General features: G+C 50.1%; 5 protein-coding genes across 5 annotated transcripts; 2 read left to right on the top strand and 3 right to left on the bottom strand.

The window, feature by feature from the left end:
- Positions 1 to 1,534: 1,534 nt before the first annotated feature.
- On the bottom strand, positions 1,535 to 4,116 carry EDB91DRAFT_1255134 (GMC oxidoreductase-domain-containing protein; the record flags this gene model as incomplete). Its single annotated transcript, XM_041323923.1, has 16 exons — positions 1,535 to 1,618; positions 1,669 to 1,791; positions 1,846 to 1,865; positions 1,917 to 2,140; positions 2,190 to 2,278; positions 2,327 to 2,390; positions 2,443 to 2,580; positions 2,629 to 2,677; positions 2,729 to 2,818; positions 2,866 to 3,092; positions 3,159 to 3,278; positions 3,328 to 3,338; positions 3,393 to 3,572; positions 3,625 to 3,716; positions 3,764 to 4,015; positions 4,071 to 4,116. 16 exons carry the CDS (start codon positions 4,114 to 4,116, stop codon positions 1,535 to 1,537), a joined length of 1,809 nt encoding a protein of 602 aa, XP_041170564.1.
- Positions 4,117 to 5,102: 986 nt separating this feature from the next.
- On the bottom strand, positions 5,103 to 5,672 carry EDB91DRAFT_1255133 (uncharacterized protein; the record flags this gene model as incomplete). Its single annotated transcript, XM_041323922.1, has 5 exons — positions 5,103 to 5,271; positions 5,315 to 5,380; positions 5,430 to 5,479; positions 5,533 to 5,615; positions 5,660 to 5,672. 5 exons carry the CDS (start codon positions 5,670 to 5,672, stop codon positions 5,103 to 5,105), a joined length of 381 nt encoding a protein of 126 aa, XP_041170563.1.
- Positions 5,673 to 6,241: 569 nt separating this feature from the next.
- Positions 6,242 to 7,480, top strand: EDB91DRAFT_1087396 (uncharacterized protein; the record flags this gene model as incomplete). The annotated part of the gene is made up of 6 exons (XM_041316207.1): positions 6,242 to 6,335; positions 6,391 to 6,441; positions 6,500 to 6,548; positions 6,840 to 6,996; positions 7,220 to 7,339; positions 7,391 to 7,480. The coding sequence occupies 6 exons, from the start codon at positions 6,242 to 6,244 to the stop codon at positions 7,478 to 7,480; spliced, it is 561 nt and encodes a 186-aa protein (XP_041170562.1).
- Positions 7,481 to 9,669: 2,189 nt separating this feature from the next.
- EDB91DRAFT_1170458 (uncharacterized protein) lies at positions 9,670 to 11,092 on the top strand. The gene is made up of 7 exons (XM_041320176.1): positions 9,670 to 9,827; positions 9,881 to 10,066; positions 10,121 to 10,192; positions 10,251 to 10,472; positions 10,521 to 10,823; positions 10,879 to 11,013; positions 11,070 to 11,092. Exons 1-5 carry the CDS (start codon positions 9,753 to 9,755, stop codon positions 10,629 to 10,631), a joined length of 666 nt encoding a protein of 221 aa, XP_041170561.1. The 5' UTR covers positions 9,670 to 9,752; the 3' UTR covers positions 10,632 to 10,823; positions 10,879 to 11,013; positions 11,070 to 11,092.
- A 4,509-nt stretch (positions 11,093 to 15,601) lies between these two features.
- EDB91DRAFT_1062733 (cytochrome P450) lies at positions 15,602 to 17,601 on the bottom strand (the record flags this gene model as incomplete). Its single annotated transcript, XM_041314548.1, has 11 exons — positions 15,602 to 15,821; positions 15,883 to 16,005; positions 16,057 to 16,103; positions 16,162 to 16,226; positions 16,254 to 16,334; positions 16,389 to 16,496; positions 16,539 to 16,665; positions 16,718 to 16,967; positions 17,021 to 17,283; positions 17,344 to 17,440; positions 17,498 to 17,601. 11 exons carry the CDS (start codon positions 17,599 to 17,601, stop codon positions 15,602 to 15,604), a joined length of 1,485 nt encoding a protein of 494 aa, XP_041170560.1.
- Positions 17,602 to 17,791: the final 190 nt, after the last annotated feature.

The following is a 17,791-nucleotide window of genomic DNA, read 5'->3' as shown; positions in this document are numbered from 1 at the left end:
AAGTGTAGTGTCTCCGGTTGTTGATATTACCCTCTAACAGCCTGCGACTACTCATTAAAAATGCCCGCGAGACATGTAATTGTCAGCTGCTAACAATACCGTAATTTCGTCTTCGATAGATGAGCGCTAACCCCAATACTTGGTTTTCCGTAGCATTTACCGCCCTCTTTCTACCCCAGAGTCTAGACACCCGATTCACTCTGGCAGCTTGAACCGTTCCCAATCCCAGTTTCTCGACGCGCTGATAGATATAGCCCTGTCATAACACTGGCTTGGATCGCCACAGGGCTGGTAGGCGGGGTGTTTTGAATGTACGTCTCGCGGAACCAAAGGCGGTGGACAGATGTCGGTTCGTAGATTCTCGGTGAGGTGCAACGTTCGGGTAGTAACCGCGTCCTTCCAAGTCTGCGACTCGTGAGTACCAGCTACACCAACGGGCAGGATGGCCTTTGTTGATCCATATCAAAGACAGACCTGCCCGTTGGTCGTCATCCGTTCTGTTGTTTTTGTAGTGTAGTCACCTGGCTGCTGGTTCATCTCCTGAGCTGATAATCCGCGACTACTCATTCAAAATGCCCGCGGGAGCTAACAAGACCGTGGTTTCATCTTCGAAATTGGTACGGAGGACGCGCCTCCAATTGCAAGAGGCACTTGGCCTGTCCTGATGTCCCAAATGCAAATTGTCTTATTGTACCAAGCCTGATATTTTGTTGTCCGAGGGCAAGGGCAAGCACTCGTCTGATCATTTCTCTATCTGTGTTCCACCGCTGAACATTGAACGCTTTAGTTTCCTTCCTGCACGCAACCGTCTTTCCGACCGATGAAACATGCCTTGCGAGCTGTACCATCTTTATTTCGCGTGTCTCGTTTGTAGAGGACCGGCAGAAGCCCCAGTACTTTACTTGTTGTAGACCCGATGTCCTTACCACTAAGCTACTACCTTGTGACACTGCGTGGAACGTCTGTGTCGCCAACTCGAGTCTTTCTACTGCGAGTCGCCATCTGGCAGGGACACTGATGTTGGCGCTATGTAACAGTTGCGTTCCTGCCTACTCTGTTTCCACTACGGCCGTCTACTACATTCCTTTGACATTTCCATTACTTCGTATTGTACTGACCTTTAAACTTCTTACCTTTCCGATGCACGTGCATTCCCCAGCATTTATCGTTTCACTATATTCCCCGAACATCTTATATTGCGCCGTGAGCACTAGGCGTTCATAAGCAAATTCTTACCCTTACCACGAGTATTTGCGCCAGTTCCAGATGGCGATGCTAGGATCATCGAGCTCCATCAAAAACATCATTCCAACCACATCGTCCATGATCTGAAACCCAAAAATTACACGCCAAGTATGTACATACTTTTTTTAAAATCCAATTTTATGTCCTATCGAGAGTTGTACTTTATGGAGGACAATACAGTCCAATCTAAGGGGCCCCCAGTACCCCGAACGCATCTCTGGGTGCGCGAATGCCATATGTACAGGCTTATCACTCACAGACGCGTCCAAGCATTTTATCACACCGACATTTATGGTTTGCGATCGATACCCAAGTCTTCCGCAATGATCATCGCAGCCTTCTCTCCAATGAGGAGTGCCGTTGAATACGTGTTCTAGGGAGACGATTAGACTGTATGCCAATAACTCCCAGTTGAGTACCCACCGTGCCAACATTTTTCGGTGCGATAGACATATCCGCAATCTTGAGGTTCGTCACGCCGTACACGTTTAGCCGAGCGTCAACGACTCCTTGGTCTGCCCTCGGCTTCATAGCACAAGTCCCGAGCTCCACACGCAAAGATCAGGCACCTCATGTAGAATTATAAAAGTTGCAGCATACCGGGTGCCACGCCGAACACACTGAGTGTGGATTCAGTATTTTAACATGACGATGGGGATAGTATGACATACACTTATCACGATGGAATTTATCAATCGCCTCGTCATCTTCTGCAGTGTAGATGATATCAGGAGCATTCATGTCCACTGGTCCGGTCACTTCTCTGGTGACTGCATTGCTTCCCTCTGGGAAAGAAGGATGGCCGGCGGGGACTTCACCTCTGTAGGAGGGCATGCGTCGCAATATTTCGCGGATCCTTTTGTACCCAAAGTTAAGAGGTATAATATCGGATGGGCTGCACGGATTATTGTTGTACACAGCTTGAAATGAAATGTGCCACTCACTCATCTAGGGAGCCTGTAGTGAAGTCAATTTCTTCTTTGCCATTCTCTCCCAATTTCATATGAACGCTGCCAGCAGATACGGGGTATAGCTATTGGAAAATTCAGAACAAAAATCGCGGGTAGATGGGGAGTACTACCGTATAACAGGTTGCAACAAAGTAATTGCGAGGGGGAAGGACACTCATGAGTGTTCCATAGTATCTGGCTATCGTGAGCATCCACACGTCATCAACACAGGGCGACATGCACCCACCCTGCAAAGATGGCGAATATTGCAACAGCCTTGTCTGGGCGGTCCTGGAAGAACTCCTTCCATCGTTGTTGAAAAACTGGACCCATGGCTTTCAGCTCATCGTCGTCAGGACGCCACTTGATCTTTGCATCGCTGCCACTGAAATGCTATTTAGCACGTCACCAGCAGCGATGGTTTTGTACCAACTTTTGGGCAACGAGTGACTTGCCATTAATTTCCCATTCCGCAAGGTTTTCTACATTTGGGCGGTTCAAAGGTACTGGGAATACGGCGAGAGCATACTTACCCTGTATAACATTTTCCTCCCCGCGCCAGAGAGGATCCAAAGTATCAACCCCGTCGGCAGCAAAGTATGGAATAAAGGCGCCATCGTGATCTGATAACCGTAAGTTAACATCACGAAATGAATGGTTGAAAGCCAACCTTGAAAATGTTCTCCGACGCCAGGTAAGTTCACCAGTTGCTCTATACCGCACCGCTTGAGGACTGCCTCGGCACCGATCCCAGACCTCTCGAGAATGGTTGGCGAACCGAACGCCCCAGCAGAGACGACAACAAGCTTTGATGCTCTCACAAAGCTCGATGACTGATCCGCGTCCGGGCAAGATACTGGGTCGCTGATAAACTCAACACCCACAGCACGCTTGTCCCTTTCATGATGCGAAAAAGTCATCAACACAGTTAGGCACGATTGTGATCTAAGGCGTACCACTCACTCGAAGATCACGCGCTTCACGCGCTTGCCGACCCACAGTTGTAAATTCGTGTTGTGAGCTTGGTTGTAGACATAATGGTGGGCCGCATCGGAACGCCTTCCTGTTGTCCCGTCAATGTACCTTCTCGTGTATAAGTTGAAGTTACAATAGACTACGAGCACAAGCTCACTTCGCCCATGGCTGAAATGAATCTCGTTAGTAGTCGCAGATGGGGAAACAATATCAGTGGCGCACACTGTATGTGTTGCATATTTCTAAATCATCAGTGTCTTCGGCATATGGCCTCTTGTGATACGTCATGCCAACACTGATGAACTCATCGCAGACAGCTAGTTTCCGCCCACCAGATGACACCTTGATAGGCCCACTGTATCCGTGAGTTGGACGGTCGGGCTGTACCTCGTACGTTTCCAGCTATGAAATGAATAGTTCAGCTTGAGAGGTATACGGCAACTCAATCGAGGACCTTCTTCATGAGCGGGATTAAATTTTTAGATTCCCAACCATCGACTCCCCAATCATCGAAATCCGAGGCAGGCGCACGGGTGTATACCATAGCTATCTGAGCATCAGAGTCATGTTCTCGCTGCAAAAGTGCTACGAACCATTCACACTTGATCCCCCACCAATGCAATGACCGCACGGAACCATCGGTGCACGGCCGTTGAGACGTGGAGTGGGATTTCCGATGTTGAACGTCATCGTGGTACTGGTGGGCGCCATATGTGTTGGGTATTGGTAGGGCTGAACATGGGCAGCTTTATTGAGGGTGTGTGGACCCCCTTCCAGAATTAAAATCCTGAGCGAGTGATCACAAGCAGCCAGGCGACCTGCGACAACGCACGCCGTAGCACCGCCTGCACAGCGCTATGTTAATAAGAGGGCAAACCAATACAAGATGTTGTCACCCACCTCCAGCAAAAATGATATCGAATTCTGATGAAATTGGATGAGACATTGAGAGATGCTTTTATGAAACCACTCACGGCGGTAGAGAGCGGTGTGTCCACATTTATATATTTCACTAAAGCGAAGAAAGAATAAAAACAGCTGGTAAGTGGAACTCTAACCTCGGCGAGTAGTATAAATTTAAATCGGGACCTTGGTAACAATACCAAGAATGTGTTGCAAGCTATTCTGTACATGGACCCTCACACGAATACGTACTTATTAGAAGCGCATAATGACTTGGAATGAGGGCAGAAACCCAGCAAGCATAAGTCGAGGGTGTAAAAAGAGCGTAAGAGAAACCTTATTACCCGACCGGGAGTGTAATAGTTGACTGTTGCGGGGAGTGAATGGTGCATAGGTTCAAACCGATCCGTTTCTGTCCACGGGCAAGAATCTCCGTCTCTCAAAAAAGGCAGTTGAGCATCCGAGCGTCGAGTCTAACGTCATTATAGAGTATAACTGTGTATTTCGCCTGCGAGTTCGGTTCGGTTTGTATGGATGCAACCTGTAACGCACACCTTTAGTCACTTAATCCTCTGGGCCCCGGACAAGCTCCATGATGGGGCATTCTTGTAAGACCGCGTTTTCTATTACGTCGGTACCTGGCAAAAGACAGCCAAACATTGATTTATCTCTGTCTAGCTCCAAGCACTAGATGGGGAACTGCTAGGCGAGATAAACGTTGCCTCATGGTTGAAATGAAACTCACCATTTAAAAGCCCCGCAATTTTCATGTGACACCAAGCGAGGATGTTCCGAGATCTTCAATACGTGCTTTGACGCTGGCAGGTGTCCAGTAGACTTGCTGTAGTGCGGTCCTTCAATTTACACGTTGGATGTTTTATTCGGACGCGCTCCTGCTGACAGTACAAGCCATTGTAGTAGAGGCAGGTTCAACAGACTTGTTCGACAGTGCAAAGTACAGGATACTTGCAGTACCAGGAAATCTCAAGTGGACCATCAATCTCGCATATGTGGTCCACGTCCAAATCGTCAACTGCGCTTCGATGGTGCAAAGTAGAAGGAAACCTTGGTTCTACTGGATGGCTGCTGGCGAAAGTGGGCTGACAACGATGCAGCACCGGCAATGAAAAACTGGAGAAGCTGGACAGAGGAAGGGGTGATGAAGTTTGGTTTCTCGTTCTTCCTCTTCTGCGAGCGACTGTGTGTGACGGGTGAGATGAAAGACATTTTATCGGTAGCACTTGGACAGGCGGTAACGGGGTTCATGGTTCAACTTGAGGACATACAGCAGAATCTGGATCTGAACTCTACAGCGGGCGTTATGATGCACAGAGAAACAAGTGAACAAGCACTTACTCACGCTGCTCTATGCGGTCGAGCCAGTCAGACTTCCATTTATCCTCTAGCTATACATCACTAGTGTTCGCTGTACTCCGTACTGGTATGAGTCTTCGCGTACTCCAGAGCATACCATAGCATCCACTACCTCTCCCGCACCACTGTCGTCGACAAGGATCTGAGGAGAAGAGAGAGTGCGGCGTTCTTTAGTGAATATGAGGCCTGGGGATGGTTGGAGTAGGACGTACGTGATGAAGCCATAGGAAGTACTTGGAACTACTAGTGCGCTGGGCAAAGAGGGCTGAGGCGTAGTACTAAATGAAACGCGCAGTTGCACGTGACCGCGTGGCACAAATCTGCTTGATCAGTGATCACCACCATAACCCATTACAGAATACAGGAAGCGCAGTTGATATTTGGATACTGTACCAACGTTCAGTCCGTGCATATGATGGGAACGCGGTCCGCAGAATCGGATGGACATCGATAGACTGTGGAAATTTGATGAAGGGTTTCGAAGTTCAAATGCGGTGTTTCCGCCTCGAAGGGCAGTGTCGTTGGCCCTTTTGAATCGTTACAGCGAGGGAGCTCCGACCTTGAAGTTCATAAGTACTGTATCCGAATACTAACAAGTTCATCCCTTACAGATCCCACATGATGCAACATGAATCTTCTTCGGCACGAGACTTACAAGTCACTGGCATGATGGCGCGGCGGTCCCTCTCCGCCTGTACTATTTCAGCAAAAAGAAGGTATTTAAGGCCTTATCTGACGAGATTTGTCGAAGATCGACACGGTGGACATCATTCCTCTCGATCACAACTTGAAGCATGCAGCTTTCCCTTGTTTTCACCACACTCGTCTCCTTTGCTGCTCTTGCTGCAGCTTATCCTGCACTAGGGGTTGCCGGGGCGGCACGTGCTTGTGAGTACTCACGCACTGACACTCGAATCAGCGAGTGCGATATTATGCTATGCAGCTTTGGACGAACGAGAAGTCGCCTGCAGCCCCTATGGTGGCGGGAGGCGTTGTGTGTACTGACGTACTGTTATCTGAATCAGCGACACTGATATGCTACGCGGCTTTAGACGAACGAGAAGTTGACTGCGGCCCCTACGGTGGCGGCCGGGAGGCGTTGTGAGTACTTATGCGCTGTCAACTTAAATCAGCGAGACTGATATGCCACGCAGAATTGTGAAACTGGGATGTGTTAGGAGTAATCGTTGGAACAGTAGCTCCAGCCGATGTGAATGAGACAATGATCCTGATGGAGCGAAGTGTGTGACTGCCACGTCAACAGCCACTGAAAGACCTGAGTGCTACTCTGGCCAGTATTCCCCATCTCCCTTCGAGTAGACGTGATCCTGTGCCGTTGTCTACATTAATGGGCTCTTCTAATAGGTTCGGCGTTGTACCTTGAGTCTTGAGATCATCTGGGGTGGTCAAGGTGTTAGAAGCGATGCTGGTACTTATAGTACCTCAGCAAAGTCCGTTGGGCGCTAGCCAGCTGCCGGCCACATCACCTGACATCACGGGCACGACTCATTCAAAAATGCCCACTAGAAAAGCAACCGTTAACAAGACTGTATGTTTATCTTCGACATGGAGTCCCCTCAAAATGCGTTCTTCCCATACGACCGATACACGTCCGTTGTGGGCATTACATAGTGCACACCAGTTTTGTAGTGTTCACCGCCCTGTTCCTACCCCCAGACATCTCATTGCTCTGGCCACCTGAACCAACACAGACAGTCCCCAAGCCCACGCACTGACCAATACCGTCATAAAACTCGCTTGGATCGTTTCAGGGCTGGTGTTCCTTCAAGTGGGCGGGGTGGATCAGGCTGCGGTGTTTTGAGTGTACTTCCCGCGTAACTACTGATGAGATCAAGGTGGATAGATATCGGTTCAAACGGGATAGATTCTCGGTGCGTCTCCTCACATGTCCCGACATTTTCAATTTCTCACCTGTCTCTTAGAAATTATGGAGAGCAGCTGTCTTCACTTCATGTATAGCGTTAGTGTTTTATGCCATCATCGTATTATTCGGTGCTTCTTCTGCAAGGTAATAAGATTGATGTATCCCACGAGACTTGCGATGAACGTCTGGAAAGTCACCTTCCTCATAACCCTCTTGCTGGCGATCGTTCTAACACTACCATCAGCGTTCGCACCTGCCTATGCTCTGAATATCCCCACATTTTCCTCCGATACTTTGTCCTTGACCAATAGGGTGCTGAGTTTTTGTAGGTCAAAACGTCTTCCGTTTTCCGATTTTGCCTAAAATTGTGCTAGCACACGAAATCCGATTAAAATAACCTTGACGCTGTTGTCTAGCGACTACTTCAAAATCGAGAGTTATTTGTTGTACCTGCCTGATGCTATTCTGTCGTCCGAGGGTGAATATGGAAGAGCAAGCACCCCGACCTGCTTCGATTTCACCTCTACTTCACTGTGCTTTTCAGTCGAGGATTGTTTCATCAAGATACACAGGCACGATAGTCCGCGCGGATAGACCACGACAGCGACCGCACCCCTCTGCTACGACCTGTCCAAACGCCTCTGATCAACTCTCTATCTGTGTTCCACCGCTGAATGCTTCCATATTCCATCCCGCCCGCAACCGTCTTTCCGTCCTGTGAAAGCACCACTGCCCTATCCTTCTGCTCATACCTTTCCACGGTTCCTCGACAAGAAGTCCTGCCGAGTCCTGCCACTTCCGCATTGTGCCATCCAACGAATCACTCGCTATGTGGACGTTGTTGTTCAAGAAGACAAAATCCCAAATACTTAGTGCCTTCGTCACCCTCAGATTGGTGGTTCGAAAATGGTTTTCTGAGTGGCGGTGGCGGTGATGTTTCCTCAATGGTCAGCGTTGCAGGGTTTCAGTCTCGTTACGGTCAATGGTTTGTATTTTCTGGCTCTGACACTGATCATAATCAAATAAGTTAACCTTGGATCCTGTGTTCATTTAGTCGTCCCCATCCATCTCTTTAGCGCTTGTTTATGTCTCCAGACATACCTTCCTGTGGGATTTCTCCTCTTCCCTCAGCACACACCAGGTCTCTGACCAGTTCGCCCTTCGGCGTGACCAGCCGTTTGCCCCCGCCTAAAACAGGGAAGGCCTGTCTGGCGTCCACAGTCCCTTTCTCCCTCCCTCCTCTCAGCCACAACACTAGAAACTCGAAATGGGCACTTCCAAACACAAGATACAAGCATTGTATGTCTGCTCGTAAAGCGCTTCTGCGTGGCCATGCAACAGCCACCCTGCAACGGTGCAACCACCAGAGATCTATCCTACGTGCCAACCATTGTCGTCTTGTCTGTACCCAGAGAGTCATACTCAGCCGTGCTTTCACACTTATTCGATGAACGACGGCGATCCTGCTCGGAAAAAAGTGTCTGGGGTTGATGCTGAAGCTAATTCACTCAGACCCACAGGAAAGCACCAGGAGAACGTCGGCATCCCAACGCGAAATGACGCAATTGGTGTCAAAGTTCCCCTCGAGCTCGCGTGGCTGTGAACAGAAAAAAAAGGCAAGAGACGACTTACGCCCCCATTTCACTTCATGGACATGGCTCTTGGCAGGACCGGACTTAGTATTTCGTGCCTAGGCTGCTGATGGGAAATGAAAAAAGAGGAGCCGGGAGTAGGTGATTGCGGGGATTCGAGCCGATGATCATGGAGGAAGTTGGGGCTGTGGCGTCACATGAATGATAACGAAGAAGCAATACCTGATGAATAATTGACATTGAAAATTGACTGAACACTGAACAGGCACTGATGGAGGTGTACAAGGTAGATGGGGATAGAGGGGGGCGTCGTACCCTGCTAGTGTGGCAAGATTTGAAGCTTGATTAGTAGTAAGTGGTTCGTGCACTGCCGTTCGTGAAGCTGATACCTGATGCACATAGGTAGAACGTGGTGATGTGATGGGGGCGCTGCCGCAGTAAATCACGCTGAACCATATGTTCGCCGTTGGCGCTTAACATGAATCAAGTATGCACGGACAAAAGCAGCAGCCTTTGCTTGAGCTAGTCAGTACTGCTTGACGCAGTGATGGTGACTTCACGAACTTCGTCATTCCATACCGAGTCTGCGACTCGGGAACACCAGTACTTTCAATCACTGACGGGCAGGTCTGAGCGTTGGCGTTTAACCATGACATCGGAAGAGTCCGCCCCGTTGCGATGCATAATGAGCGCTTCCAAAGACATATAAATATCCCCTGTGCACACTGCGGACGTTGGCGGGTAGACTCTGCGTCCTATCCACCAGCATCACCCCCTTTTCACCTAGAGACCTCTTTAGATTCACTGCCGTGCTTTCAAACTGACTTGATGAAATTCAAGTTACTAGGGCAGGGTCCCTCGGGCCCTCGTTTGCCAGTGGAGAACGGAGCCAGTGAAATCGAGGTATTGAACATTGCACTCACATCTATTGGTTGTGTATAATGATGTCGTTCTAGGCGTCCGCTCCCCCGTCTTCACGGGATGAATCCAACAAAGGACCTCCAAGCCCGATTCGCAGGTTGTTGGGCAAGGTGACTAACCGTTCCCCCCGGAGCGCTCGAAGCGCTCGACAGTCTCCGATCTCTGAACCCGCGACTGCAAGTTCCCGCGCAAAAGATCACCTCCCCGCTCAGACAACTCAGGTATGTATAATCTCAACTCTGGGCATTCCCCGTGTGCAATTATTGCTGCTACAGGATCCTTCACCACTCACTGCTCCTGCTTCCGATGCAGCTCCTAACCAGGCTTCTAATTCAGACATTTTGAAGGTATGTTCGAGCGATTTAGTGAATTTTCTTATCTGTCCTTGTTGATAATTATACTAAGGTCTATCATCAGGCCAAACCACCACCTGATACGGAGCTTGTGAAGGCAACACTCGCCCACGCCAAAGCAGATTTCGAAGGCATCGGATATGGCTCAGGAATGGCTCAAAATACAGCTGCGGCATACTACAACCTACAATCCGATCCCAATACCAGCAACATGTTCTCTGCGATTCTCGGACCATTGAAAAAGTTCAACGATGTCGCCAACGGGCTTGCAGATGTACGGGCGTTTACCTCTATTTCGTATGTGACTGATCTTCGTGGATAGGTTCATCCCTATGCAAAGGTAGCATTGAGTATATTCACCTTCGCTTCCAAGGTGTGCTCGCTTCCGTATTCCCACCTTTATAGGCGACTGAAATTGCCTGGTGACAGATGATCCTTGATCAGGCAGACCGCGATGCTGCTGTGTGTCGCCTTCTCACAAAGATATCGGAGGTCTATACTTTCATGATAGAAGACGAGGCCTTGACCAAGATCCAATCCATGGTAACGGTATATGGAAAGATAGCCCGACAGACGCAGGAGTGCGCCGATTTTATCACCCATTACTCTAAGACAAAGAGTGTCTGTGAGTCGATCGCACTACTACATCGCCTGTCATTCAATATTCGTTCTTTGCACAGGGAAAAGACTTGGCAAACACGTCGCCAGCGAAACAGATATCGTGATTCAAATCTACAGCGCATCTCTCGAGAGTCTCATGCAGCAGTTCAGAGATCACGCAATTCGTGATGCTGTGATCATCCTTCACCGTGCCGGTAAGAATTGGCCTCAAACTCACTCTGAATATTCGCTGACATTTGACGACGCCTAGGCCAGGATCTGGACTTCAGCGGCATGATGTGTGCGGATGGCGCCGGTTTCGATATCTCCAAGTGTTGTCTCCCTGGCACTCGGGAAGGCATTCTGTCCAAGATCAAGTACTGGATCTATAGCACGGGGAAGGACGTGCCATCCATCTTCTGGTTAACCGGCCCCGCAGGGAAAGGCAAATCAGCCATCGCTCATACAATAGCCAACTGGTCTAGTGAGCAGGGGGGTCTGGTAGCCTGCTTTTCTTTTGATCGCACACGAGTAGGAGATCGTCGCCACGAGAAAATATTCACCACGATCGCACGCGATTTGGCCGATTGTGATCCAACCATGCGGCGGGCGTTGGCACGCGCGGTTCGTGATAGCAACAAGCTCAGGCGCACAACAGACATTGCAAGACAATGGCAGGAGTTGATATTAGGACCAATCAACGAAGCCTCGGAAGCCATCGCTGCACCTGTCTTGATAATTATTGATGTATTGGACGAGAGTGGTGACGCCAAATCCCGGGCACAGATTCTCCGTTTGCTTGCTGGCACCACGGACACCTCTTCCCCCGAACTGCCATCTCAACTTCCGGCAAACTTTCGTATCGTTGTCACTTCCCGTCCACGCGGAGACATCGAGGACGCCCTGCAAACTGCATCACATGTCCGTCATTTCTCCATGGATGACATCCCGATCGAATCCACAGAACATGACATCCAATTATACATCACCACCATGCTAAAGTGCCCACGCAGCCCATTCAACGATGGGCACTTTAAGGCACTTGCTCAGAAATCTGATGGCGTGTTTGAATGGGCTCGTCTTGCCTACGAGTATATAAGTGACATGAACACAGTGGGCCCAGATCCGATGGACCTTTTCGAGGCTGTAATCGGAACTGCATCTGAAAAAGGAATACCTCTGTTGGATGCAATGTATAGACTGATCTTGGCAGACATCATGCCAGAGGGTCAGCGCAAGAAAACAGTCCCTATATTTCGCTCTGTTATGGGACAAATCCTGGCGTCATTGGAACCGCTTCCCATGGCTGCACTAATCGCGATGCGTCTGCATTTTCCTGATGGGCGTGACCGTCATAAATTGGACCGCGTGATTCGGCCACTCGGCTCGCTTCTCACTGGAACCACCAATTCTCAAACTTCCATACGCCCCCTCCACGCGTCCTTCTACGAGTTCCTCACAGATGAGTCGCGGAGCCATGAGTTCTTCGTCGACATCTCGTCCGTACAGAGGGATATTGCATTTGCCTCCCTTCGTGTCATGGAGCGCGGCCTTCGATTCAACATCTGCTCCTTGGAGAGTTCTTACCTGCCCAATTCTGCTGTCCCTGACTTGGAGAGACGAGTGAAGGAGTCCATTCCGGCTGAGCTATCATACTCATGTCGATTCTGGGGGACTCATGTGGCAGCCACGTCTTTTGAACCATCGCTCGCTACGGAAGTTGGAGCTTTCTTCGATGGAGAGCGCCTCCTTTGGTGGTTGGAAGCACTGTCTCTCATGAAAAGCGTCCGCGGCTCGGCGGAGTGCCTCTCGTCTATCGCGGCCTGGACTATGGTGCGTAGTTTGAGCTCATTCTTACAACCAACGATTCTTACGAGGCGTGGTGGTCGTAGGGTCATGCCGCGTATACGGATGTTGGTGATGCTGCCAGGGACACCCTGCGTTTCGTTCGAAGCTTCGCAGCCACCATCTTACACAGCACTCCACATTTATATCTGTCCGCTCTGCCGTTCGCTCCAATGCAGTCGGTGATATTTCGCAAGTTTGCCGCAAAGTTCCCTTGCACCCCCCGCATTGTTGCCGGCTCTGTCTTAAAGTGGCCTCAGATGGAAAAGATATTCCACGGGCATGCTGGGGTTTACTCATTTGCAATTTCGCCAGACGGAAAACGCATCGTCCGTGGTTCATTGGATGGAACGATCCAGGTGTGGGATATAGGGACTGGGGAGACTTTGGGCACCGCCTTCCAGGGTCACACTAATTGTGTCGCTACTGTTGCATTCTCGCTGGACGGAAGTCGCATCGTGTCAGGCTCATGGGACATGACAGTCCGGGTGTGGGATGCGGCGACTGGCAAGGCATTGGGTGCCCCTCTCCAAGGTCATACTGGCCGTGTGTGGTCTGTCGCAGTCTCATGCGATGGGAAACACATTGTGTCTGGTTCAGAAGACATGACAGTTCGAGTATGGGATGTGGAGGCTGGCGAACCAATAGGTGCCCCTCTAAAAGGGCACACTGGGGATGTTCAGTGTGTTACAATCTCGCTGGATGGGAAGCTCATCGTGTCTGGCTCAGACGACACCACAATCCGGGTGTGGGATATGGAGACTGGCAAGGCGTTGCGCCACCCTCTCCAAGGCCACACCGACTCCATTTGGTCTGTCGCAATCTCACCCAATGGAATTCACATTGTATCTGGCTCAGACGACAACACCATCCGAGTGTGGGATGTGGAGACTGGAAAGCCATCAGTTGCCCCTCTGCAAGGCCACACTGGCCCCGTTTCGTCTGTTGCAATCTCGTCGGATGGCAATCGCATCGTGTCCGGTTCATCTGATCATACAATACGCGTATGGCATGCGGAGACTGGCGAGCCATTAGGTGCCCCTCTCCGAGGCCACACTCGCTCTGTTCGCTGCGTCGCAATCTCCCCAGATGGAAATCACATAGTGTCCAGTTCAGTCGACGAGACAATTCGGGTGTGGGATCACACAAGCACTAGCGAGACATTAGATCAAGGTCACACTGACTCCGTCAAGTCTGTTGCAATCTCGCCGGATGGACATCGCATCGTGTCTGGCTCGTCCGACATGACCGTCCGAGTGTGGAACATGAGGACTGGCGAGGCATTAGGTGCCCCTCTCCATGGCCACACTGACTCTGTTTCTTCTGTTGCAATTTCGCCCGATGGACACCGCATCATTTCTGGCTCATTCGACAAGACTGTCCGGGTGTGGGATATGGGGGCTGGTGAGGCATTGTGTGCCACTGTCCAAGGTCATGATGCCTGGGTTCGGTCTGTTGCAATCTCGCAGGATGGGAAACACATGGTGTCTGGTTCTGCTGATCGCACAATCGGAGTGTGGGATACAGAGAGCGGCACGCCAGCATTGTGTGCCCCTATCCGAGGCCACGATGACTTGGTTATGTCCGTTGCAATCTCACCCATTAGAAATCACATTGTGTCAGGTTCATGGGACAAGACAGTCCGGGTGTGGGATATAGAAACCGGAAAGTCATTGGGTGCCCCTCTCGAAGGGCATACTGGCTGCATTTTGTCTGTTACAGTCTCGCTGGATGGGAAACACATCGTGTCCGGTTCGGACGACCACACCATCCGCGTGTGGGATATGGAGACCCGCGAAATATTTGGTGTCCCTCTCCAAGGACACATGGACTGGGTTTACTCTGTCGTAATGTCGCCCGATGGCAAGCGCATTGTGTCTGCTTCGTCTGACAAGATGATCCGAGTCTGGGACATGGTTACCGGCAAGGAATTGTGCACTCTCGGGGGGCACACTGACACTGTTTCGTCTGTTGCCATCTCGCCCGACGGCAAACACATTGTATCTGGTTCATTCGACCGGACCATTCGGGTGTGGGATGTAGAATATCTCAACCGGGACCAGCCTTTCAAAGCGCCTGCAATTTGTTTCTCACCCAATCCGGCTCATACGCTTCATTCCGCCTCCTCATTCCTCCAAGATTCCTTCATCTCAGCCTCTCTCGTCCCAAACAAGAAGGGATGGGTTGTAGGCCCCGACGAACGGCTTCTCCTCCGGATCCCACCGAATCTTCATCCGCTCATGTATGTCCCAGGCAACACGCTGGTGATACCCAACCATGCCTCGCAGTTCGATTTGAGTTCACTCGCGCATGGCACGTCATGGCATAAGTGTCGGGAACAGAAGGCCTCCCTGTCTTCGTGATGATACAATGTCCCTTAGGTCGCGTTTTCATGTCACAACTACAGTACGATACAGATCTACGCAATTCTACACCAAATTATGTTCGCTATTTCCCCGGTCTCCATTTGTGCTCCTTTCCCCCTCATGAAACGTTAGAGATTTGCTACCACCATTACTATACTCTAGACTGTCCATATTACAAGTTGGAATGCCAACACGCCTCACTTGACAAGGGAGGCCATTTTGGGGTTGAGGAGGTTGCTTCGGGCGTTGGGGAGGACGGTGAGTTCTGGGCGTCGACGACTGCATGGAGGTTCGTTGATAGTATTAGTTGCACTGGTAGCACTTGATGGTAATTGCACAAGGGTATACAACAGCTCTCAAGTCTCGATAGTAGCGACTGAAACATGTCAGGTTTGACTATTCTCCACCTCTGTCGGGTTCAATTCTATACAGCCCTCTCTCTCTGTCAGCAGCGAGATGACTCGCCAATCCTGTTTTCTGAGGACGAGGATGATGGTCTCGCTACATCGGACATTGTGTATAAAGAATTGTTAATAATGGAATAGAACCTTGTTAACAAGAGAACTGCGCAGCAGCAATCACTTGTGCGTGTTCAACCCATACACCCATCCGTCATCATCTCTCTCAAATTCGCCACTTCAATCCTCGGAATAACATCGATTTCAAATGGCTTTGCATGAGAAATAACATCGTCACTGAAGGCATGCGTGTTGATCGGAGCGTCAGGTCGTTGAGCAATGCGGAAAGACCAGAAGAGAAGTGCGAGGTTGATGAACATTGACTGATTTGCGAGGTGCAGGCCGGGACATACACTTTCGATGACAGGTGAACTTCATTGATCGATGTCAAAGAAACTGTGTCGGCACGACTCACCGTCTACCAAAGCCATAGACGATAAACTTCATATTGTCCTTCAGACGGCCTTCTGAATCAAGCCAGCGCTGGGGATTGAAAGTCTCAGGATCCGGGAAGACAATAGGGTCACGAGAAATAGCCCTGAAAAAGATGCAGGTTATGAAGTTTGCACATTGTGAAGCATAACCCTACCAATGGCACCCATAGACTGTTGCACCCTCGGGAATGGAATATCCTTGCTGATTGGAGACGAAAAGAATGAGAATGCGGGTCACACCATGAATCCAAGGCACTGACCCAAACGATATCCTTAGTTGCACGGTGGGGAAATCCTGAGGCGCATGTCAGCGTCGTCCAGGGAACTTGCGGAATTCAGGACTTGCCTATACGAACGACAGGTCTCCATCTCAAAGCTTCCAACAAGAACGCGTGCAACTGAGGAAGCGAGCTTGAGTCTTTAAATGCCGGTGCTATCCCGAAAAAATTAGTCGAGAAATCAAAGATTTAATACCCTTTAGCATTACCTCTGTCTGACCCGATGACCATATCGAGTTCTTCATGCACCTTCGCCTGAGCCAGTGGGTGGCACGCCGCAGCCATGATAGCAGCGGTAATTCCAACAGCGGTCTGAACTAAGCATGAGTAAGTTCATAGAGATAAATAGGTTGCATGACTTGCCGTATCAGATCCCGCTCCAAAGAGCGATCCGGCAAGATAAGACATCTCATCTGTAGAGAGTTGGTGGTCTTCGACGTGTTCCAAGAGCATCTTTGCAAAAGAGGGGCCCCCTTTATTTTGGTCCTGAGTATAAGATATAAGTGCCATACGTTCATCGAATCAAAAAGCCCCTCACCGCTTCACTCTTGACGCGCCCCAGTTGTTGTCTGTATAGCTGTAGTTCATCATGATGCCACTCGGTAAGTTGTTTTCCGTAACCAGGCAAGTAGCGCAAAAAAGGCACACGATCAACGAGATAAGCTCCTGGGCGCATCGCGACCTGGAAATGTTCGAGGATTTTGTGGATATGGATCACTTCAGGATCGGTGTTGGCAGTCGGCGCAGACTTCCCATAAGTTACCCGAAGAATGACTGATATGGCATACCTTGAGGAGCCACGTCTTTGAAAGATTCACAAAAGGTCTTGGTAATGACGTACCGTTCTGTGTGCTCCCGGTGGTTATTTGGGTCATTCAGGATATCCAATATAAAATTCTTCGCATTCTCGCGCTGCATATCTTGGTATGTCTCTGCCGCCTTCGGTTGGAGATGGGTATGTATCACTTTTCGCAGGCGCCGGAAGCGATCTCCCGAACGAGCCATGAGAAGACGCATCCCCCTTGAGAGCATCTCGCCCGCGGCGATAGACCGAGGACGATCTACCAGTGATCCACCTTCTTTCTCCATGATATCCATGGCTGCCTGGTAAAGGGGTCAATGTCAGGTCAATGTCAGAGGAAGCTTGAGGTACGGACGGTCTACCTCAACGCTGCCGATAACAATTATTACTTGGCTACCTTGTCGGAACGATACCACTGGTCCATACTCTCGAACCAAGTCGGTTAGCGCATGAGCGATGCTGGGTGGACGATCCCGATCAGCCTCGAACATCAGGGATGGCATTTCCAAAACTCACTTGACAGCAGGCAGAGCGTTGCTCCAGAACCAACAGGGGGGAGGTCCAGGTGGAAGTGGAATGCCGTTCCTCCTACCCGCTAACGAGAATTTCCTGTACAACATAGTGAGTACCCCTACGGCTGCGACAACACCGACAACATAGTCGGCTTTCATGGCGAGGGTTTCTAGCATCATGATGTTGAGTGGGCTAATAAGATAGGAGTGTAAATTCAGTGTCTTATATACACCTGGCGCTCAGCCGGTCACTAATCTGGTATGCAAGATACATCGCTTCTGCCGCACGGCGTAACGG

The sequence above is a fragment of the Suillus paluster genome (assembly GCF_016628075.1).
Source record: "Suillus paluster strain FC165 chromosome Unknown EDB91scaffold_128, whole genome shotgun sequence".
Taxonomy (NCBI): domain Eukaryota; kingdom Fungi; phylum Basidiomycota; class Agaricomycetes; order Boletales; family Suillaceae; genus Suillus; species Suillus paluster.
Note: the sequence above shows the minus strand (reverse complement) of the source record. Positions and strands in the feature narration are given on the sequence as shown.